The 25,788-nt window shown below is 40.6% G+C and overlaps 1 protein-coding gene across 1 annotated transcript in view; it reads right to left on the reverse strand.

Annotated features, from left to right (window-relative positions):
• slx4ip (SLX4 interacting protein) overlaps positions 1–25,788 on the reverse strand; it is a 117,372-nt gene that overhangs the window by 76,359 nt on the left and 15,225 nt on the right. Inside the window, 1 exon segment of the mRNA XM_068044329.1 lies at positions 23,022–23,134. Coding sequence (XP_067900430.1) covers positions 23,022–23,048 — 27 coding nt within the window. The 5' untranslated portion in view covers positions 23,049–23,134.

Here is a 25,788-nt window from a genome sequence, read left to right on the forward strand (position 1 = left end):
ACAAGGGGACATAGCTTTAAGTTGAGGGGTGATAGATTTAGGACAGATGTCAGAGGTAGTTTCTTTACTCAGAGAGTAGTAGGGGCGTGGAACGCCCTGCCTGCAACAGTAGTAGACTCGCCAACTTTAAGGGCATTTAAGTGGTCATTGGATAGACATATGGATGAAAATGGAATAGTGTAGGTCAGATGGTTTCACAGGTCGGCACAACATCGAGGGCCGAAGGGCCTGTACTGCGCTGTAATGTTCTAATTCTAATTCTATAGAGCAGTTATAATGAGGGACTGGGATAGTAATAGTGTAAAGGGCACAGAGTGGGAATAATTTCTGAAATGTGTTCAGGAGAATTTTCTAGATCATGCGGTTTTCGGCCCAATGAGGAAGGAGGCATTGCTGGATTGGTTTCGGCAAATGAGGTGAATCAAGTGTCAGAGGGGAACAATTGGGATGGTGATCATAGGGCTGGATTTTACGTCAGGTGGACAGGACACGTAAAAGTCAGTGGCGAACCCGCTTCCCCCCGGCCCAGGGATCTGTCCCGCATTTTATGGGTCCCTGGGCTTTAACTGTTCCGAGGCAGGACTTCCACCCACTTGAGGGAAGAAGACCTGCTTCATTGAGCTGCCGGCCAATCTTAGTCCCAGCAGTGCCACCGGGAGCGGTGGCCACAGCTGGGACTGCAGCCCAGCCAAGAACATGGAGCCAGGACTACAAGTAAGTTAGGGCTGCCTCGCCGGGGTGATTGGTCGCGCACTGGCAAGGCAAGGGTGGCTGTGGTGGGGGGGACGTGGGGGCGTCTCAGGGCCTCGGGGTGGTTGGGGAATCGGGGGGTGGCCCACAATTGGGCACTCTGTACCCGTTTGTCAGGGCCCACCCCTGGGGTGCTAAGAGGCCGCCAGCTTTCACTGGGCAGGCTTTCACATCTCCCGGATGCCCGCTTGCCACAGGTAAAATCCCCATGGAGGCGGGTGAAGGCCCTTAAGTGGCCACTTTCGGGCCTTGATTGGTCTGGGGCGGGCGGCCCGTTTCTCGCCCCCACCCCTCGACCCACGTAAAGTGGGGCGCAGGCGGGTGCGGGTTGGGAAGGCTTCCCAATTCCTGCTCAATTTTACGGCACCGCACCCCCCCGCCCCTCCCACCACCATCCAGCTTGCTGGGGTGGCGTAAAATTCAGGCCATAGTATAAGAAGGTTTAGGTTAGCTATGGAAAAGGATAAGGAGCAATCCAGTGTAAAAATAATTAATTGGAGGAGGCCAATGTTAATGGGATGAAAACGGATCTGTCCCAGGTAAATTGGAATCAAAGACTAGCAGGCAAAACTGTAACAGAAAAATGGGATGTCTTTAAAGAGGAGATGGTTTGGGTACAGTCGAGGTACTTTCCCAGGAAAGGGAAAGGTAAGACAAAGAAAGCCAGTCCTTCTCGATGACGAAAGAGATAGAGTAGAAGATGAAGTAGAAAGGGGGTGTGTCCGATAGATGTCAGGTGGATAATACAAGTGAGAACCAGGCTGAATATAGAAAGATCAGAGGGGAAGTGAAAAAAAATAAGAGAAGCAAAGAGAGAGTATGAAAAGAGACTGGCAGCTAACAGAAAAGGGAATCCAGAAGTCTTCTATCGGCATATGAATAGTAAAAGAGTGGTAAAAGGAGGAGTACGGCTGATTAAGAGCCATAGAGGGGATTTCTGCATGGAGGCAGAGGACATGGCTGAGGTACTGAACTTTAGATCTGTCTTTATCAAGGAAGAAGATGCTACCAAAATCATAGAAAAAGAGGATGTAGTTGAGATACTGGATGGGGTAAAAATTGATATAGAGGAGATATTAGAACAGCTGTCTGTACTTAAAGTTGACAAGTCACCAGGACCGGATGAGATGCATCCAAGGATACTAAGGGAAGTAAGGGTAGCAATTGTGGAGGCACTGACCATAATCTTCCGATCCTCCTTAGATACAGAGATGGTGCCAGAGGATTGGAGAATTGCAAACATTACACCCTTGTTCAAAAAAAAGGGTTAAGGGATAAGCCCAGCAACTACAAGCCAGTCAGTTTAACTTCAGTGGTGGGTGGGAAGGCCTTCAGAAATGATAAACTGGGACAAAATTAACAGTCACTTGGAGAAACGTGGATTAATTAAGGAAAGGCAACATGGATTTTTTAAAGGGAAAATTGTGTTTAACTAACTTTATTGAGTTTTTGATGAGGTAACAGACAGGGTTGATGAGGGTAATGCGGTTGATGTGATGTACATGGACTTCCAAAAGGCGTCTGATAAAGTGCCACAAAAAAGTCTTGTCAGAAAAGTTGAAACCCATGGAATTGAAGAGATAGTGGCAACTTGGATACAAAATTGGCTGAGCGACAGGAAACAGGGAGTAGTGCTGAACGGTTGTTTTTTAGACTGGAGGAAGGTATATAGTGGGGTGCCCCAGGGCCACTGCTTTTCTTAATCTATATTAATGGCCTAGACTTGGGTGTGCAGGGCACAATTTTGAAATTTTCACATGACATAAAACTTGGAAGTATTGTGAACTGTGAGGAGGATAGTGATAGACTTCAAGAGGATATAGGCAGGCTGGTGGAACAGCAGGACACATGGATATTAAATTTAATGCAGAGAAGTTTGAAATGATACATTTTGGTAGGAGGAATGAGGAGAGGCAACATAAAATAAAGGATATCATTCCAAAGGGGGTGCAGGAAAAGAGGGGCCTGGGGGTACATGTGGCTAAATTGTTGAAGATGACAGGGCAGATAGAGAACGTCGTTAATAAGGCATACAGGATCCTGAGCTTTATAAAAAGAGAGGCATAGAGTACAAAAGCAATGAAGTTATGGTGATTTTTTTATAAAACACTGGTTCAGCCTTAATTAGGGTATTGTGTCTAATTCTGGGCACTACACTTTAGGAAAGATGTGAAGACATTAGAGAGGGTGCAGAAAGGATTTACGAGAATGGTTCCATGGATGAGGGACTTCAGTTACTTGGATAGATTGTAGAAGTTGGGGATTTTTCCTTAGAGAAGAGAATGTTGAGATGAGATGTGATGTTCAAAATCATGAGGGGTCTGGACAGAATAGATAGGGAGAAACATTGGCAGAAAGGTCAAGAACCAGAGGACACCAATTTAAGGTGAATGACAAAAGAACCAAAAGCAACAAGAAGAAAAACTTTTTTACACAGCAAGTGGTTAGGATATGGAATGCACTGCTCAAGTGTGGTGGAGGCAGATTCAATCGTAGCATTCAAAAGGGAATTGGATAATTATCTGAAGAGAAAAGAAATTTGCTGGGCTAGGGGGAAAGGGCAGGGGAGTGAGACAAGCTGAATGCTCTTGCAGAAAGCTGGCATGGGCATGATGGTTCGCGTGGCCTCCTTCTGTGCTGTAACCATTCTATGTTTCTATGATAACCTACTCCAGAAGTCAACTACCCTTTTGTGAAAAACATGCATCACCTGAACCCACCATTCTGTAAAATGTCTGCCAAGCTTCCCTTCTTAATCCTAACATCCTGATGTTTAACTTGCACCAGGCCAGTTTCAATGGAAATCTTTAGAAACCCTAACTTGGGAGCTAGCTCAAGGGCAGCAAGAATAAACTCAACCCAGTTAAGCTTACACAGAATGAAGTGATTATGCTGTAGCAAGCAAGGTTGTAGCTCACATCCTAAGTTATATTTCATACTCTCCATGTGCATGTTAAAAAAAAATCCTCAGACAGCTCGCATGTCTGTTTGCATGGGTAGCCAAACATTAGGCAGACCTTGTTTTCCCATGCTATGTACTGTTCTGTAGTTAAAAAAGAAAGATTACCTAGCTTATAGAGCCTGTTTGGATAGAAGGTATTTTCTACACACAGCTGGAACTAAGCCAGGTCTGAATCATGTTCTCGGAAATTATGTGAAGGATGACCTCCTTTTAAAGATGTTTCCAAACTCGGCATTGTCGCACACTGTATTCCCCACTCCCACACAGCATAAAAGGTTGGAATGGCAGTTTATTTTGAAGTATTCTAAATAAATAGTTGTTTGGTAGTATAGAACTTGAGTATCGCTGAAAACAGACAATTTGTCGAAGCTTTTCGTCTTGCACTCATCAGGACAATTCGCAGGAATACCAATGTAAAGGACGCAACAAATTTATACTGTATGAGAAGAGAGTGCTGACTGGTTGGCAAGTGGACTCTGATTGGTAGAAGCATTGCCATGGAGAATGCATCAGTTTATGGTGACTGACAGTTAACTGCCAAGCTTTGTTTGAAATTTAAACCAGGCAGCTTGAATCTGATTGGTCAAAGCATTGCACTGAGGAATGAACCAGTGAATGGCTGTCACTTATTTTGTTTAGCTAAACAAGCGCAATATGTGTACATGTTCTTTCTGTCTGCAAAGAACAGGGCCCTGTGTATTAATATTTGTAAGTTCCAGTATGCGCAAATGCACCACACTGCGATCCCGACTAACAATCTTAAATTGGTTGTCAGCGTAATTCTAAGCACAGTGAGGATTTTTTAGCAAATGTTGTCCAATCACAGAATCGCGGTTCTCTACCACGGTCTACCGCAAGCCTACGTTCACTGATCAATACACACGTTGGGATTCTTACAGTTCCACGCACTGTAAGATTGGCCTTATTGGCAACCTCATAAATAGGGCCCAAGCCATTTGCTCACCATGCCAGCTTGATGCTGAAATAGGGCAAATCAAAGGCATCCTGTGTGACAATGGCTACCCTGATCAGATCATTTCTCGCTGCATATCGTGCAAACTTATGAACGGGTCTAAAGCCATAATCTGAAAAGTGCCCAGTCTACCTCAGATTATCCTGAAAGGGTTATGTAGCCCAACAATTTGAGCAACAGGTGAAGCTAGCTGTTTCGTGCTGCTACTATGTAGTAGCAACGTGTGGTGTTTGCCACTAACAGGATGCTGCCGTCAAGCCAAAAACAGGTTCTGCCTATCATACAAATGAGTAATGTGATATATGAATTTCAATGCCAGTGTGACGCTAGGTACATAGGCCGTACGTCCCAAAGACTGGCGGATCGTATCAAGCAGCACGTCCCGTCCGCTATTCGCAACAGGCAAGGTACAGACCGTACCCAACCAGCTCGTGCTTGCAAAACTCAAAACATTACATGTGATTCCGCAATTGGACAACATGTGCCACCATGACACACCTCCCCTGAATGCCCTCAACAACATTAAGGTATTGAAGAAAACGAGTTACAAGACTCTCATCACCAATGAGGTTTAAAGTAGATTAGGAGCAAGTCACAGGACAGATGGTGCAAAAATGCTACATTAAAGGGGGTGCAGGGAGACACATAATGCATCTTCCTAAATTAATAAAAGAATTTGCATTTTTATAGCACCTTTCACTAGCTCAGGAGGTCCCAAAGCACTTTACAGTCACTTTAGTTCTTTACAAAATACTAAATTTATTTTTGTCTCAGACGAATAGAATTTTAGACTAATGACAATACAAGTCATTTTCAGATCATTAACTAAAGTAGATCTGGGAACTGGAGCAGGAAATTAATTCTTGGCTCCACAATTGCATAAATTAGTGAAGCGACCTATCTGTATTCCCACAGGAGTGGAATAACATGCTGCACTAAAGAGAAAATTTTAATTAAATAATGCTATGCTCGCTGGTAAAGATATATACAAGTTTACCTCTCTCAACCCCTGCACCGTCTCTAAATGGTCACACCCTTTGTCCAACGTCCATAGTCATAGAGTTTTACAGCACAGAAACAGGCCCTTCAGCCCAATGCGCCTGCGCCGACCATCAAGCACCTGTCTTAACTAATCACATTTCCCCGCACTTGGCCCGTAGCCTTGTATGTTATGGCGTTTCAAGTGCTCATCCAAATACTTCTTGAATGTCATGAGTGTTCCTGCCTCTACCACCACTTCAGGCAGTGTGTTCCAGATTCCAACCATCCTCTGGGTGAAAAAATTCTTCCTCAACTCCCCTCTAAATCTTCTGCCCATTACCTTAAAGACATCTGGATGAGCAGAAATTTCCTCCAATTAAATAATGGGAAGACTGAAGCCATTGTCTTCGGTCCCCACCACGAACTCCACTCTCTCACCACCGACTCTGTCCCTCTCCTGGCAACTGTCTGAGGCTAAAGAGGCTGTTGACAACCTTGGGGTCATACTTGACCCTGAGATGAGGTATCAACCACATATTCATGCCGTCACTAAGACTGCCTTTTTCCACCTCCATAATATCTCCCAACTCTGCCAATGCCTCAGCTCTTCTGCCGCTGAAACTCTCATCCGTGCCTTTGTTACCTCAAGACTTGACTTCTAACCCACTCCTAGCCGCCTTCCCAAGTTCTACCATCCGCAAACTGGAGCGCATCCAAATCCTGTTCACCTGTTCTCGCTGAACTACACTAGCTCCAGGTCAAACAACATCTCAATTTTAAAAATCTCATCCTTGTTTACAAGTCCACCCATGGTCTGGCCCCTCCATATCTCTGTAATCTCCTCCACACCCACAACTCTCCAAGATATTTACACTTCTCTAATTCTGGCCTCTTCAGCATCCCTGATTTTAATAGCTCCACTATTGGTGGTCATGCCTCAGCTGCCTAGGCCCTAAACTCTGGAATTCCTTTCCTAAACCTCTCTGCCTCTCTATTTAGCTTTCCTCCTTGAAGCCTACCTGTTTGACTAAGCTTTTGGTCACCTGCCATAACATTTCCTGTTGCATTGTTGGGTTTCTATTAGTAGCATTGAAGGGCATTCTAGAGAAAGTCTTAGGTTAACTAATAACTATTATTTACAGTTACGATATACACTTTCCACAAGCCACCTAAGCTAGCATCCTTCGTGCAGCCATACCTTCTTTTCAAGCCTATCTCATGTGACTGTTACATCATTGCTCGCATTGTGGAAGGGCCTCGCTCACAGTCTTCAGTATTAACCCTTTACATCCATATTCAACATCTCCCCCCAAGTCTTTATCCAACATATTTCCAAACATATATACATTTATGACTTCTCTGCTACTCTCTGTCCCCCCAAGTCTCTGACTTTACAGATTCAGTCTCATCAGAGGTTTGACAACTCTCCCCGATCTGGTTGTAATCTGTCTGGGACAATCAGTAATCTTCATAGGAAGTCTGGGTTGCTGACTTGGTTTTTCACTTCTACGAGTTGTAGTATTTCATTCAGTTTGGGTTTGTTCATCTTCATCTGGATCTTGCAGATGGATTATTGGCTGTTGCTTTTGCAAAATAGGAATGACATTCCTCTGATTCTTTATATGTTCCCTTCATTTGTTCGTATAACATACGATCGTTGATAGTCGTCATGGTTATGGATTACTGTACCTTCTCGTGTTAGGACCCGTATCCAAATTTTTTGACCATTGTTTAATTTGGGCAAGTCTCTCACTCAAATTTTCCTATTGTAATTCCGGGTTTGTTTCCTTCTGTAGGAGTTTTCTCTTTCTCGAACTTTCTCGTAGTCTTGAGTCTTCAATCCAGGCATTAATTGTTGAGGCAATACTGGAAGCTGTGATCTTAACTTCCTACCCATTAGCAATTCAGCTGCTGATAATCCAAACATTAACGGCATTGAACAATAAACTAGAAGTGAGATAGGAAGGTCTTCATTTTTGAGTAAAGGTTTTACGGTTCTTGCACCTCATTCTGCCCCGCTATTGGACTGTGGATAAGTCAGTGAGCTCGTAAGATGCTGAAAGCCCATCTTGATTTGTTCGCGAACTATGGTCCATTGTCTGATAATATTTCTTCCGGAATCCTATGCATCGTGAAGATGTCCGTAAGGATTGTGATAACTACGCCAGTGGTTGTTGAATATAATCGTCGGACTTCTATCCACCTGGAAAAGTAGTCGATAATGATGTATGATTTCCCACCAAACATGAATAAATCCATGACCAGCCTTTCTCACGAACTAGTTGGAAATTGGGTAGTCAACAGAGGTTCGCGCTGTTCTGGCCTCTGTATCACACATGTCTGCTGTCCAGAAATCTTGGTCTGGATTACTGATTTCTCCCAAGAACTTTCCTGATTTTTGCTTGTGGGTATTGCAGTACTTGATTCACTGCTGTTGGCATGAAGGTCTTCAGCTTTGTAAGTGCAGAAATTTTGCTGTGGCACATCTTCCCACAGTGTCCAGTTTTTCCACACTTAAGACACTCAGATTTACTTGCTGGACACTGCTCCTGTCTGTAGGACTTCTTGGCTCCACAACATTGGCAAGGCTTTCCTATTTCATGCGCCTTCTCACCAGTATGCTTTTTCTGTTCCTCAAAGTGTTTCACTGGCTTTGGCTTAAGCAGTTGGACGAGCATTGGACTCCTTCTCTGCCACGGCTTGTCTTCAGTTCGTAAGATGTCCCTATTCTGTTTGCAAACTTCAGTTGTCTTACAACTTGAATGGCCTCTGCCAGTGTAAGTTCTTCCTTAGATCGTAACAGGTCTGACAAGAATTCATCCGCTATGCCAACGACTATGCCAATGTCTATAATTAGTTCTTTAATTTGCCCTATTCACAACCTTCTGCCAATGGTCATTATAGGAGCCTACATATTCACCTACTTATTCAATTTCGCTCTTTCCAAGATTTTATTGATATGGAAATTAAAATATATCAAAGGCTTGGAGTATCTCTTTGAATTTATTGGTAACCTCGTTGATCCCTTGTCGGACGATTACATTGTCCACAATTGCACCTACTGAATATCGGAGGGTGTTCACTTCAGATTTTGTATGGAGTTGCAAAGAAATTCTAAACCTTAAGAACCTTTTTTTCCATGACAGCCAATTTTGAAAGTGATTGGGTCCGTCCTGATTCTGGAAACTCTCCGGCATTCCCAATTTTGGATCCATATTGCTTTCTCAATAGACTTTTTGGGTGTTCCCCTTTAGGAAATTCTGCGCTTCTTTTCCAGGTTGGTTTACTTTAATGGAGGTCCCCAGCTGTTTTCCAGAGTTCCATGCTGTTTTAATAGGCTTTTCTAGGGTTTTCCCCTTTCTTTAATACATTCACTGTTTGTTTTTTTTCAGGCTTGGTTGCCTTAATGCAGGCGTCCCAGCTGTTTTCCAGAGTTCCATACTGTTTTAATAGGCTTTTCCCCTTTCTTTGAGAAATGCAGTTTGTTTTTTTCAGGCTTGCTTGCTTTAATGGAGGTGTCCCTGCTGTTTTCGGGGGTTTCTCGCTCTTCACCCTCATGTTCAGCCCTGCTTTTTTTTTACTTTCTTAGCAGAATGCTTTTTGAAAAGTACTACAAGCTTTTCAAAGGCTTTTTATGCAATCCCCGACCATTAGTATTGTAACTCACTCGATCACTGGATTCAAATTGCAGGCCACCACGCTTCCGTTCAATCGTGCAGCCTATATTTCTGTGCTCTGACTCATCACAGCTGCGGAGTGCGGAGCTCTCCACAGCCTCTTCTGCAGGTAAGTAGTTTTCTCACTGTACTGGGCCAGTGTTTATCTTTAAATTTCTCTTGTTTTTTCCAAAGGTAAAGAGATCTTAAAATTCCCCTGGTCACTTTCACCGCTGTTTACTATCATTTTACTGCTACCACCTTGTTGCATTTATATTTGGTGCGTTGTAGGGTGCTCTAAAGAAAGACCTAGACTCCGGTAGATGTCAATTAACAACTCTATTATTTATAGTTACTATATGCACTCTCCGCAAGCCACCTAAGCTAGCATCCTTCGTGCTGCTATACCTCCTTCTTCTCAAGCCTATCTCATGTGCCTATTACATCATTGCTCGTACAGTGGGAGGGGTCTCTCTCACGGTCTTTGGTATTAACTCTTTACATCCTTACACTACATCTCCTTATGTGGCTCCCTATCACATTTTGTTTTATAATGCCCCTGTGAAACACTTTGGAATGTTTTATCGTGGTAAATATAATGTAAATACAAAATACAAGTTATTGTTGTTAATAGTTTTTAAACTGTAACTTACCTAACAGAACTGGGATACTAGGTAAAATTTGGCAGATTCATGGAATCAAGCCTCAATTTAGTTTATTACATCCTTCCACTATTTTGCCAAAAAAGTAACTTAAACATGTTATATAGTTAAACCTATGCAGCTTTAAATAATTAAACCAAAGATGGTTTATTTGTTTCAATTAAAAACTCTAATGCTGCTTGTATGTCCTGCAAAACATGTTGGGGTAGAGTTTCTGCTTCGGGCACAATCTGTGATTCCACCGCAAATTCCACCCAAAATTATGCCCCTTTTGAAAAGTGTTTTCCCCCCACTTCCTCCAACATCCTGAGTTTATGCTTAAACCCATTTGCATATTAGCATGTGCAAAATCTGCCATGAGTCAGCGCAATTGGGCAAAGTTTTGAAACCTTTTGCTTAAAAAATTTAGCTTTAAAAATATTCCTCGATATACTTAAGAGCGGTAACTTGACAAAATTTGATTAATACAGCTGAAAATGGGTTTATCATAAAGATTAAGCATTTTAAATTACAATGTCAATCCACTACCTGAGTGTAAACCAATTTTAAATTAGTGAAAATTACTCTTACAAAATACACAAAACTATTTTCTAGGGGCACAGTTGCGAGCTTCTTAAGTAAATTTTTAAAAATGAATTCAAAATCTTTCAAAACATATCTATTAGTGTTCTTCCACACAAAAGAACCAGCTTAATTTCTGCAGCGCCCTCGAAGTCCCGCAACCAAGTGTAATTAGCAGAAACTCCCAATGGTGAATAATTGAGCCTGGAGACATGGCCAATTTTGTGGGCAGGGCCAGATTCTAGCCTGATGTTTTTAAAACGAATGCAAAAGATCATGGAAACTTGAGTCGTGCCGAACGCAATGTGCACTTATAATTCTGTGAACTTTTGCACCAGTTGCGCTGATATTGGAGGAATTATGCTGAGAAAAACAGCACAATCGTGTGGAAACTCCAGGCAGTTTGAAATGTAAAAATTGCAAATAACATTGTAACATTAAAATAGGAGTGAGCTATATTTTTGTCCTGTGAAATTCTTAAATACAGAATAAAAAGCTCTGAAGTTAAAACCATTCTAAACCTGGAATAGCATGGTGAACAGCAACCTATGGACTGTTGTCATGGCCACAAGACAACCGAAGTGTTTTACATATGAGTGGTTAACCCAAGTTGGAAATGGCTAAGTAGATTTCTATGTTTTATTGCAGAAATAAAATTGGAGAAAGAAAATGTGGAGCATTTTCCCTACTGCCATAACTACATTACACTAATTTGCATTCTAAGAATTTTGTCCATGCTAGTTCTGTTCTACATCACTCACAACTCCCAGACATCTTTCCATCACCTTTTATCTCCTGCTTAGTTTCCCACTACCAGGCTATGTTTTTGCAGTGTAGAGAACCACAGTATAAAAGAATGCATTGCTCAGTACCTCTGCCCTTTGACACTACTATCAACCTACAGGATTTTAGCTGCCACATTGTCAGAAGTCTTACAGAAACCACAACCACTTTGTATAATGTGCATAGTGGATGCAGCAACAAAAAGCAAAACCAGATCCAAATTTCTTCACTTTTACAATTACTACACTGAAACCTATAATCACTCACTAGATGTATTTTTCTAATCTAATAGATAGCTCATCCTAGAATGTGCCTGAGGCATTTAGAGCTATATATCAAACCTGTATGATTGCTAAAGAAAATATATTCTGTTCCTGAATTTTAGATATTTGTTGATATTTAATAATGTAAAATACAATGTTGACTACAGTACTTTCAGATGAGACATTAAACTGAAACCCCATCTACTCTCTCAGGTGGACATAACAGATCCCATGGCACTATTTCGAAAAAGAGCAGGGGAGTCATCCTCGGTCTCCTGGCCAATGTTTCGCCCTCAAACAACATCACTAAAAATAAGCAGATTATCACATTGCTATTTGTGGGAGATTGCTGTGCACAAATTGGCTGTTGCATTTCCTACACGAGAACAGCGACTACTGTTCAAAAGTACTTCATTGGCTGTAAAGCCTTTTGGGACTTCCTGAGGTCATGAAAGATGCTATGTAAATGCAAGTCTTTCTTTACTGTACAAAATGTGTCTACACAATGCAGGTGAAAAACACACCATTTGATAGGAATCATAATGTTTAACACACATACTTTCAGATGTAGTGCCTCATTGAGAGAAGTGGCTGCATCACAGAGCTACTGAATGAACTTTGTAAAAATAAGTTCGAGACATATAGATAATGTAGGTCACGATAACTTTTTGATCCACATCCACCCCAGATTTTCATAGGAAAAGATTAGCAGGATGTCTTTCAATGATCACGGTCACAGTTGGAGGCGTGCATGTCTGGATTTGTGTACTGACATACAAAATACAAGTGGAGTAATTACTTCGTTCAACATATTGCACATCATATAACCTTGTTTAAAATACATATCAGCACATTGCTCTTCTCATCAGGCCTTTACTGTATATACACTTTTAGATTAAGTCTCCCTGTATAGCACTTTGAATAACTCGGAAATACTTTTGTGTGCCTACAAACTAACTGAGTGGTCTTATACTGTAGTACCACAAAATATATATAAAAAAACACTTAATTATCCAACAGTTCCAGTACCTAAACTCTATCCAAGCTAACTATGTTGTGACATGTTAGAAATTTCAATTTCTTAAATGGTTTCTTATGTTAAATCCACTTCAAAATGCAATTAGTGTTGGAAGGTACAAAACATATACCTTCAGAAGTTTTCAAAATGAAAGTAATCAATGGCACCACTAGGTAGCTTTGTAAATAAATATAACTTGTGGTGTGTTTAATGCAATTCAGATCAGTATAAACTGTCTTCTTGAGCTTCAGATATATCCTACAGAGTTATAAATAAATTCTAGTCACAAATCCAGAAGTGAAATAGTATTCCAACTCTAACTATTGTATCGGCCACCCATTGGTGTTCCTTGCATTTTGGCTGTTCCACAACAGTTAACTAATTCTTTTTGCAGGTAACATGTGCTGCAAAAACAGCATAGATTTCAAGCTCATAATCAAATGAAATAATGTACGTCATATGCAAAATAGTTACGGTATGTAAACCCTCAGACTAATAACCTTCATATTTATAAGCCAGCAGCTTTCTTTAAAATATACATTTACTGAAGGCAGATGATTGATGTCAGTTGGAAAAACCTATATGCCATTTTAAACATAAAAGGACACAATAATTTGTATTTGCATAACACCAAAAACATAGAAAAATGACCCAAGGTTCTTTGCGGAGGCACAATCAGACAGAAATGGATTCCGAGCCAAAGGTATTAATAGATATGATCAAAAGCTTGGTTTAAAGGAGCATCTTAAAGGAGATGGAGGTGAGGAGAGGGAGGGATTTTGGGGGGAGACTTCCAGTACATGGGAGGGGGGGGGGGGGGGAGGCAGTTGAAGGCATATTCACCAATGGTGGGGTGAAGTGAGGGAGGAATGGATGTATTATTTGCCAGAATCGGAGGAACAGAGAAACCTGAGGAAAGTTGCAAGAATCATTACAGAGATTGGAACATAGGAATAGAAGTAGGCCAAGAATTTTAAATTGGAGGCATTTGAAACTGGCGCCAATGTTGTTGAGAGACGGCATCTGGGTGGGAAATAGGAGACAGCCCAACAAATTGATTCAAATCAAAAATCCAAGGATTTCCACATGCACCCACCAGCACCCTGCACATACACACTACCATATCAAGACTTAAATGGATGTTCCTCTTGTATTGTTTTAAAGTATAAAATCAAATAGACTAATTTAAAAATTATACAAAAACTTCATTCTATATGTGCAACCTTTATGGAAAAATGTTCCAAGTCGCTCATATTTTTAAGATTTCATTCTGAATGTTGCACTTGAGAACAACATGTCTTGACAAAAAGTCAAAATGAGCAACACTGAAAAACTAAAAGTAGCTTTGATTACACCACCATGGTATGTGAAATAGTCGGAACCTGCAGCTGAGGTCTGCTCCACTGACTCACGTAAAAGCAGCACTTCTAGTAAGGTACCACATTGCTACTGAATTGATATTAGTTAGTTTGAAAAATTGCATGAATACATAAAAGGGGACATTGCAATAATATTGTGATTCATTTAATAAAACCAAATAGCTCCCTTCTGTATTAAAATGTAATGATTCTAAATGGAATATCTTAGATCAAGAAAATGAAATGACGTTTTCTTATCTTTTAGAAGAAATTAAGAATTTTGCTTTTTAATTGACCCAACTTTTGAGTGATTTAGTGCTTAACTGAGGAGATGTGCTATGTCTTTCTTTAGATCATCAATCTATGGAGCCAAAAATTTGAAATCCAACATTAAATGATGCATGAGCTCACATAAAATCACTGGAAAGGTTCTTCAATTTTAAATTGGAACATTAGTTGGAGCACAGTGCTCCTCATCAGAGTATGGGAAGTAACAAAACTGGTAGGTCAATTCCTTTAACACACAATATTACCTCCTACCAGTAAATGTTGTTCAGAGACCATCCAATTCTTCTGCTAAATGATTTTTAGAACAATGCAAATATATTATTTCTACAGTAAGCAAGATCACATCAATCCTAGGATTCTTCCCTTTGGGGCAGAGTTCCAGTGGGTGGTATTTCTGTCTCTGGATCCACTCAGGTTCAACCTATTTTTCTGGGTTAAGGATCATTGGGTATGCACGCTCGGCCCTTAGCAGGATTCCTGCCACCAAGAAGGAACGCTGTGCAAGGATGAACATCTCAGCAGTGCTGCAGTCCCAGAAGAGGCAACAAGTGATCTTAGAGACAGAAGCACCCTATAGGTTAGATAAAGCCTCCCACACATTAACTCTGCCTAGATCAAAGCCAATAGCAGATAGATGTTCAGAGCTGACTGGAGGAAGAAGAGTATGCTATAAAGGCCCACTCCCTCTATAGGGAAGCAGAGAGCTTCAAGATTTTTATTGCCACTTCCTGGGGCATACTGCCACCCTCCACAAAGCAGCCCTAGGAAATCTCAGCAAATGAGGGTGGAGGGAACCCATACCTTGCCCCCACAATCATTTACATGTGATGGGAGGGGAAGTTGTAGCAAGTGGTGGCTTCAGTGAGGGAGGGTAGAGGGGTAGAGAGGATAGGTCAGAGGATAGGTGGTAGGCCTCACTGCCCAAATTTTCCCTCATTCCCTACTGCAATTCTGTCCAGTTTTGTGTGGGATTATATAGAAAGAATTCCCCCCAAATGTCTTTATAAATGCATTACTTCCATTGCAGCACAGTGATGGTAACCAGAAAACCTACATGCATGTGCGTATAGATTGTGAATTCATTCTTGTACGAATGCAAAATAGTGAAGGTAAGCTGCTTTAAACAGCAATGACTGTCATATGGCACTACTATGCCCTAATTTGTCAATCATTACATCAGAAGGGAGTTTCAATTGAATACTTGTATTTATATAGCATATCATTGAAATGTCTCAAAGTGCTTAACACAATTATTTATTTCTTGAAGTTTAATGACTTATGATGTAGGCAAATACTATAGTCACGTTGCATCAGCACTGAGATGAATAACCAGTTAATTGTTTTTTGGTGTGCTGGTTGAGAGAATTCTCCCAGCACTTCTTCAAACAGTATCATGGGATCTTTAACATCCAACTGAACAGCTAAATAGACTTTCTCATTTGAAGCACAGTACTGCCTTCAATGCAGCACTCCCCCAGTACTGCACTGAACTGTCAACCTGGATTATGTGCTCAAGTCCTGGTGTGGAACTCTAAAGCTCAACAATCTGAATCAGAAGTGTGACTACTGCCAACTGAACCAAGCGAACGTTACTGCTAGCAGACTGTCAGGCACTTCAAGGATCTTCAAATGGTGGACTGTGGCCAACTTCAGAGTTTGGAATAGACTGCAAAATACTTTTGAAGTGAAAGGCAGTTTGAACACAGGTCTATTAATCAACTTTTGTCCCACCCATGAAGGTGGGTGATGAGCAGAAGCAAGCAATAACTGACAGCAATTAATGACCAGCCAGAAGTGGAAAACCTCTTCAGATGGTACAAAAGTTGATTATGTTGACTGATGTAACCTACTTTGAATAGGCCTAAGTAGACAGTTCTATCATCACTGATCTGATTTTCTTCAGGAATATTAAATAAGGAAATTTCAAGCAATATTGCTTGAATTATCAAATACAATGGAGTTTTTTAATTTACTCATTTCCATGCAAAATTAAAGAAAAAAGTGACTAGTTTTGCTATGGATTCTTTTCTGTATTAATTTATCATAAAAATGGAATACAATTGTTGGCGGGACCTAAGGGGACAGTAGCGGAATATACTTGAGAATGTCTATTGTATAGAACTGCTGTTGATGTACATTATTCTTGGACTGCTAGTTCACATACTCCTCTAATTTGTATCTATTCAAATATAGATACCTTGGGCCGAAAATTTATTAGTGATTCTAGTTTTTTTTTTAAAAAGAGATACAGCACGGCAACAGGCCCTTCGGCCCGAGTCTGTGCCGACCATCAACCACCCATTTTATACTAATCCTACATTAATCCCATATTCCCTACCACATCCCCACAATTCTCCTACCACCTACCTACACTAGGGGCAATTTACAATCGCCAATTTACCTATCAACCTGCAAGTCTTTGGCTGTGGGAGGAAACCAGAGCTCCCTGGGGAAAGCCACACAGTCACAGGGAGAACTTGCAAACTCCACACAGGCAGTACCCAGAATCGAACGCGGGTCGCTGGAGCTGTGAGGCTGCGGTGCTAACCACTGTGCCGTCCATATTGTACAAAATCTTGCACGCGTTCAGTCTTTTTTTTAGAAAAAAGATACCTTATTGAGAGTAAGAAATGCTAAACAAATGTCAAATTCTTATAACATTAAAATTCCATTGCATATTTTTGCATAAGGAATATTGGCTGCAGAACATTGTAAATAAAAGCAGCTCAAGTGCTCCCTCTTCTGGATTTACAGTATCTGCAGTCTCAAGTAATATACATTATTAAATTGAATCCCGATCAGTGACAAGGTACCATGACTTGATCTCAGTAAATAGTTGATAAAGAATAAATGTACATTTCAAAAACCAGCTAGATAAAACATTGATTTTAAAAAGGGCAGGTATAGAAGTGCTTCCCCCCAAAATCCCTTCCCCTCTTCTGAAAGCAGTGACTGATGTTAGGGTACAGTTCCACAGATGATGGCTGTCTTGCAGTACCTTGGCTGAATGACAATCTTGATTTGTGAGCGAAGACAGATGGGCGGGTCAGTCAGTTATGGAACGGCATAATTGAGTCTAATGCCACCCCCATGAGCATCCACGTACACTTTCCAGCAACAGAATCACTTGACAGAAAACAGAAGCAGTAATCCTGGTATGTTGATGCTATTTACTGTGGAAGATAGACTAATGAGTTGCCTGAGCTGTGAGTAGACAAACAGGTCAGCTGAGACTGCTAGGCTGCTGGACTCAGTATGAAAAAAAGATTTATCAATCACTGAAATAGGTATCTGTAATAAATGGAAATAACGGGATCTGCATTTAATGGACCTTCGCTCAAGATTCAGGACAAGCAACGATAGATTTATAATTGGATTCGTCAATAATATTCCATGGACAATCGGAAATCAACAGTAGCTTGAATTGCAATCCTTTGAAAATATACATAGGGCTGGATTTTACAAGCCCCGCATTCCCCCTCCCCGCTACGGGCCTCGTCGCCAGGAAGGCTCCGCTCCATTTTACTGGTGCCGGCGAGGCCTCATGGTTCCCAGCGCAGTGCTCAATAAAAGACTTAATTTAAATATTAAAATCAATGGTAATTAATGAATAATTACTTACCTCAACGTGACAGCTGTCCTACGCTGACATTCCGGCCTGATGCCGGAACTCCCGCGCCTTTGGATCTCCATTCAGAGATCAGAGGTGGAACACTGGGGGAGGGGGGAGAACCACAAAAACAAAACGATTGTTTGAGGGGATGGAGGGAAGGGGTTGAAGGTTAAAGTAAAGAAAGTTCGGGGGGTGGGGGAGAGAAAAAGGCCAGGATTGAGAGTTTACTTTTTTTCTGGGGGGTGCGGGGGTAGGAAAAGAGTACAAAAAATAAACTGATTAGTCATTGCAAGGGTGGGAGAGGGGATGGGCACTGTGAATAAATGTTTAATATTATTTTTCAGAAAACTGTGACTTAAAAATTTTAATGGTCCTGAAGGGCTTGAAGCCCTGTAAAATGGCGCCGGTCCCTGCGCACTGGCGATGGATGCTGTTGCCAAGGACTGAACACCCACCCCCTCCTTGTAAATGAACACCACACTAAATATCGCATATATGCATCACACGCGTATGCCCCGCCACTTAAAAATCTCGCCGACGAGATTAACGGCAAGCTGGAAAATTCCAGCCCATAGTAACTTGCAACAAGCTAAAGACTGAGTTGACAATGTGCTAGATTAGATTAGAGATACAGCACTGAAACAGGCCCTTCGGCCCACCGAGTCTGTACCGACCATCAACCACCCATTTATACTAATCCTACACTAATCTCATATTCCTACCAAACATCCCCACCTGTCCCTATATTTCCCTACCACCTACCTATACTAGTGACAATTTATAATGGCCAATTTACCTACCAACCTGCAAGTCTTTTGGCCTGTGGGAGGAAACCGGAGCACCCGGAGAAAACCCACGCAGACACAGGGAGAACTTGCAAACTCCACCCAGCACAGTACCCAGTGCTGTTCTGATATGAAGAATAAGTAGAGTATAAGTTCACTATAACAACCCCTGCATACAATAAACTCCTGGTTTTAACAATCCCAACAAGAACAGGTATTTTTCAATGGAAATCAGCCCGATAACAACAAACAGTATCTATCCAGACCGACCCAGTTACAATGATGGAATTCAAACTGAGGCTAATTGAAAGATAATTTGTTGTAGTGCTAATCCAGCATGACATATGCATTTATTGCTTGATAAGGCATCTGATAAAAAGGAATGCGATATACTGGGACTTTTAGAAAGAAAATGCCAAGAAATTGAATTGAAGAAAACCAAGCTCCTACATGACCAACTATGCGCGATGAGGACATTACTGAATCTCTTTGGACTTGTTAATAAGATAGAAACAGCACGCATTGACAAAATATGTAGATTTTTGATTAACTGTATTTTTGTGGATATGAACCTGGTCACCATTTTTCATTGGAGGCTTTTATAGATGTCTACAATTGGATAACTGACATCATCAGGAGCAATCATTTAATTTCTTGCATGCATGACATGCATTGCACTTCGTTGGACAATTATTAATATGGGGGTAATTTCCATCGCAGTAATAACACGAGATTGGAGCAGACCTGACTGTGGTTTACACTTGATGTTTATCCAGTTGATGAGAGACTTGTTGCTTTGTTTCCACATCTGCTGCACAATATTTGGCATGCTGGAGTTCTCTGGCCAGTTCCTAAAGTTCATCTATGGCATGTTCTCTCTCTAGGGCTCAACAGTGTTAAATTTGAGATAACATCTTTCTATAATCTATGTCTTGAAATCCCAATCAACATCCATGAAATTACATTTTTCTGCTGGTCGATGTAAGCAGGTACAAAAAGCATTTACAGATTCATTCTTGCATTGTGCAGTTGTCGATGTGCATTTAAATTTTTTTCTGTAGGTAATCTGGGTCAATTAAGTTGCTCAGACATGACTTTCTTTTCCTGAAGCCATGTTGTGAATCTCTAATAACCCCTACTCTTTCCAGGTAATCATATAGTGTTATGAAGGTGATCCGAGGACTTGTGTTAACGATTATGGACATTGCTTTATTTAGAAAACTGAAAAGATTCCATGGATGTATTTTTTTTTTACAAGGGTCACTGGGAAGACACTTGAATTTTGTATTAAAAACAACCTTTACTGGATATCACATGCCTTAAACTAAATAAACAACAGGAATCTTGGTGGTCAGGGGAGCTGTTACAGAGAGGTGACATGTCAAAATTTATGGTGGTCAGGAGGTTTTGACTGGCTGTTGGGGTGTGGACTGTTTTGAAGGCAGTTGGGTTTGTAGCCTGCTGAAAGAAACACTCAGCTCATCTTTCTCCACCTCTCTAAAGAACCCTGTAAATCCAGTGTGCAATGGCTAAAACCCCCACATTTCTCCTGAGAGGCTCCTGGAAAGCCTGCCAGATTAATTTTCGATGGCGCCTGAAAAGAACAGCTCCAGAAAAGATCCCAGTCACCCGTCTCCGTGTACCTGGACACCAGACCAAAGGACAACTGATATCCTTCCATATCTTCTCTTTCTCCTTCAAGAATTAACAAGTATTTGACCAAAGTTTTTTTTTTGTCTTTTTATAAAGCGAATCTCTGCAGAGAATTTTTTTTAAAAATCTAACCAATGTGTGTGTGTTGGGTATCTAGAAAGATCTAGAAGGGAATATCTATTTACATTCCTATTTCAAACTGTGTGTTAATGCTTTGCATCTTTACTGAATACGTCTTGTTTTATAACAAACTATAATTTTGTTGATTATTAAAGAAACTGGCTGGTGGATTTTATTCTGGGATAAAGAGTACAGTATTTGATCGACCATATCGGTAACTTGGTAAACATTTAAATATATGTTGTGACCTGTGGAGAAGTGGAACTAGAGAAAGACAGTGCACTCCTCCTGCCTCAGTGGTAACAATAGGATATCGCTAATGATTCCTTCCATCAACTTTCCAATAACTTAAGCTAAGCCAATGTGGATCTGCTTGGTACCCTTTTTAAAAATTGAAGCTGCATTAGCTTCCTTCAAATCTCTGGGGACAGTCCAATTCTTTTGGTGAGCTATTAAATATATAAGCCGGGGGCTCACTTAACACATCCCGCTTTCTTTAAATACCCTGGAGTGAGTGCTGTCGGGCACATCAGCCCATCAGGTTTGAGATTCCTCTTGACTATATGTATAACCACTTTGTACAACTAGCATAAAAGTTGAGAATATCAATGTACTAATGGTAACTGAGCATCATCTAACCATATAATAGTCTGCATCATTTTCAGTATCAGAGACCATATTGAATGTATCTTGCAAATGTTATCTTTCACAATGCAAAAACCAAGCTCTTTTTTACGTAGTATCGAAATGTGTCATGGTGCACTTTAACCGTTGCACCTATTTTAAAGGGACTGTATTGAATGAGGGTACATTAGTCAACACTGAGACCATATTACTAGTAGATGGTATTGTTACTTAGACAGATAAACATATGGGATACAATGGATCTATGGTTATGGACTCATTCTGGCCATGCACATGCCTTCAAACATCTAAAGGTACAGATGTTAATTGGGCATATCTATACCTCCTGAACTCATCCTCATTCCCTAAAATTATCCACAAGCTTCTCATTGATATTTTTAAATCAGTCTTTCATTGCTAAAATATCATGCTTGTCTTTCTACATACTGATTATTTATGTGCAGCGATTCCTCGATTATGTCCTCAATCCTATCGGGAAAGGATGAACAGCCTGGGTCTCTTTTCTCTTTCCTCTTGAAAAGAGGAGGGTAAGGGGTGACCCGATAGAGGCCTTTAAAATTATGAAAGATTTTGATAGAGTTTCCACTTGTGGGGAAGAGCAAAACTAGAGGCCATCAATATGGGGCGGCATAGTGGCGCAGTGGTTAGCACCGCAGCCTCACAGCTCCAGCGACCCGGGTTCAATACTGGGTACTGCCTGTGTGGAGTTTGCAAGTTCTCCCTGTGTCTGCGTGGGTTTCCTCCGGGTGCTCCAGTTTCCTCCCACATGCCAAAGACTTGCTGGTTGATAGGTTAATTGGCCATTATAAATTGCCCCTAGTATAGGTAGGTGGTAGGGAAATATAGGGACAGGTGGGGATGTGGTAGTGTAGGATTAGTATAAATGGGTGGTTGATGGTTGGCACAGACTCGGTGGGCCGAAGGGCCTGTTTCAGTGCTGTATCTCTGAACTAAACTAAACATAAGATAAACACTAAAATCCAATAGGGAATTCAGAAGAAACTTCTTTACCCAAAGAATGATGAGAATGTGGACCCGCCACCACAGGGAGTGTTTGAGGTGAATAGTAGATATGCATTTAAGGGGAAGCTAGCCAACCATATGAGGGAGAAGGGAATAGAGGGTTATGCTGTTAGATGTGGAAGGATGGGAGGAGCCTCAAATGGAGCACAATCGCCAGCATAGACTGGTTGGGCTGAATTACCTGTTTCTGTGCTGTATATCCAATGTAATTCTCAGCAGCTAAACACAAAACATCACTACAGTATTATCAGTGATGACCCCACCCCCGTTGCAGAATAGTTGGCAATACTCATTGTTTGATCTTAAACATGAAGAATTGCCAGTTGGATGACTTGCTAGGCAGTTATTAGAGCCCATGGAACAATAAACTAGGATGTTATTTTGTTTAGCAGAAGAACTAAGAGAATAAAAGAGTTTAGCAAAACAACTGCAATCATTTTTCTCTGCAACAATTTAAAAATGCTGCATTATCTATTATATTTATAAAACAGATTTTTTGCTAGGACGAGGTGGGAAAGATATTAATACTCCAGTTCTCTCCACTTACCCACTGCTCATGAAATCAGTGACTCATGGTGGAGTAGAATTCCATGAAGGGCAGAATTACTTTCATGTTGCATGGGAACATTGAAGAAAATAACTAGTTTATGACAGCAAATATTGTGCTTAATTTTAGAGCGAAGTCTCTGGCAACCTCAGTCAGACCCCAGCAGAGATAAACTAAGAGTACAGTTCGCCTCTGTATGTCAAGAGGCTCCTGCAGTCATACGCAGTAACCCATTCTCTGTATCACTGGTCAGCAATTCCCTCTTCCCTGCTGCATACAAACTAAGCAATCTCCATTCATAAAGAAGTGATTTTATATAAGTAACAGTAACTTGCAAGGCAGAATGATACTTCATGTGTAATTTAAGGAAAAAGCCTTACCTTAAGGACAAATTTGTTTGAGGACATTACTGAAATAGAAACATATCTTGCTTAACCTTCAATGTTAGTAAAATAAATTACTAGCATCTAATTCACACAATAGGACAGCCAACCTGAGTGAAGACAGAAAAGTTTGTAAAAAAAAAAATGCAATGGGAACCAAATATTAATTAAATATAAACACAATATTAAACACTAAGTGCCAGCTTGGCTCATTGGTAGCACTTTCACCTATGAGTCAAAAGATTATGGATTTCAGCCCTCCTTCACAACATCAGCAAGTATTCTGGGCTGATATTTCAGTGCAGTAGAGGAATTACTCCAATTGTGGAGTCTTTCCAATGAAACGGTGAACCAAGGTACACCCGGATGGTTCAGGTGAACATGAAAGATCCCAAGGAATTATTTTAAGAATAGGAACTTCCTGGTTTCTTGGGCCAACCTTTATCACTGAACCAACGCTATTAAGTTCTTATGAAAGCTCATCAACCTGAAATGTTAATTCTGTTTTTCTCCACAGATGCTGCCCGATTTGCTGAAAATTTGCAACACTTTCGGTTTTTATTTTTCCAGCATCCATAGTATTTTGCTTTTATATTACTATTAAAACTTCATCTGTTTGACTATCTGTGGTATCTAGCTGTACATATAATAAATGTAACTACACTTCAAAATTAATTCACTTTAGAACATCCCGAAGATGTGAAAGGCACTATATAAATGCAAGTTCTTTCTCTCCAAATCCTTTCAAAATATGTCAATAACAATTCAAAGATTTCTGGCATCTATCATAAATGAGAAATTACAAAGGCTCTACTGGATTACTGGTAGTAATTCAGTGCTAATGGTCACTAACTTGCAACCAATGTCGATACCAGCGAATTTCTACTTCCTTTATCAAGTTAACTTTGTCAAATTACTATATTTCAGGTAGAGATCACACTTATGTTGCACCAAGTAGCGAACACTCCAGCTTATTTTTAGATAGGAAACTAAGGCAACACTTAGCTTGAATTCCATATTGAGCTTTTAAATTTGCAACCCTTGCCATGTGCATCTGGACCATTGCAGTTATTAGATGCTTCGTGTGTGCAAAAGCTGAAGTTTAACCAGCTAAAACTGTGCTGTTCAGACTAAATACATAGTATGGAGTTCATGATTGCTTTTTAAAAGAGCATGATGGATTAAATAGCTTTTTTTCTTGTCCTGAAATGTGTGGTATGCATCAGCACAAAGCACTTGTCCAGCTAGACAAACCTACTAATTATGGCATTTGGCTTGCAGAGTCATCTAGAGCCAAGCGATGAGAATCCCAGTCCTTCCAAGATTTACCACTCCAAGTCTTATCAATGAGCCAGGCTGACTGGTCATTTATCTACAAACCCTCAAGTACTGAAGGCCTGACGAGTTCAGGTTATCAGATTACTAAATCTGCCTTATAGAGAATTGACTCCATTCCAAAGTACCCTTACCAGACATGCCATTTTGCAGCCAACTTGATTCCAAAGTGACCCTGGTTGCCTCCCAAACCTCTAAACAGGTGATTCAATTTCACTGCCAGTATGAAATTTATTTAATATTTTACTACATTAAAGGCACTATTTAAATGCAAGGTGTTGTTAAGAAATGAGGATGACACTTCAATTTGGGAATTCTGCCATGCAATTATTTCTGTTGCCAATTTATTTTCCCCACCCGCTTTCTAAAAGCATTAACTCCTTGCTGGGATACCATGGATGCTGAGCAGCCTTCTCTAACTCTTTCAGGTTTTATCATGTGAGCCTTAACAGCGAGTGCCAATGGGTTATTCAACTGCAAGGATTATCACAACAGGTCGAATCCTCACCTGACATGCACACGTTTGCATTTCCAATAGGATTTGCTGAATACCCAGAGTCTTTTCCCCTCCCCAATCTGGAAACAGTGAGGTCAACTAGAGTACCCTTATTCCCACTCTGGTGGAGATTAGTTCACACAGCACAGACCTGGTGATAAACAAGCCTTCATGGAGTGATATTGTACTGACAATTTCCATTTTTTCCTTTTCTCAGAGAAAATGGCTGAATCTCAACCCATAAATATCAAAGAAAGCAATCCGTTTTACAATTTGTAACAGCCTGCATTTTAAGTTTGTAGCGGAAAATGCACTCGAAAATATAACAATGAATATTTAAAATTTTTTCCCAGACTATGCTGAAACTGATTATTCTGTTATATTGACTATTGAAATACTTGGAATCTTGAGAAATTCAGCATATTGAAATACTTAGAATACTTCTCATACATTAAATTACTGTTGAAACGGTGTGTCTTGGTTCAATGAACATTACAATGTGCTGACAAGCAGGCAGATCAAGTCTCAGCTTGTTTAAAATTACATTTTACATTCAATACCTAAGCCTGTCAATTTGGACTAAAAATATACTGGAAATGTTGTCAAAGGATTTCTGTCAAACTGAATCTAAGCAACCATACTGGTGATTGGCAATTGCATCAAAATATTCATTGCTGACGAAACTGCATAAACAATTTTAAAATAATAACCACTCCGGCGTAGTTTCTGAATCTTGGTATTTAGTGCATAAAACATGCAGGATAAACTTCATTCTTCAAAATATAATTCCCTCTTTAAAAAAAACTAGCTTTACCCTTTGTAATCTCTGCACCATATGCCACTTTGTAATACCTCTGCACCACATGCCATCTGTCACCAAGACATTAGGCAAGCTCCCTCCTCTCAAATGTCTGCCACTGACATTCTATGACC

The sequence above is a fragment of the Heterodontus francisci genome, chromosome 13, assembly GCF_036365525.1.
Source record: "Heterodontus francisci isolate sHetFra1 chromosome 13, sHetFra1.hap1, whole genome shotgun sequence".
Taxonomy (NCBI): Eukaryota; Metazoa; Chordata; class Chondrichthyes; order Heterodontiformes; family Heterodontidae; genus Heterodontus; species Heterodontus francisci.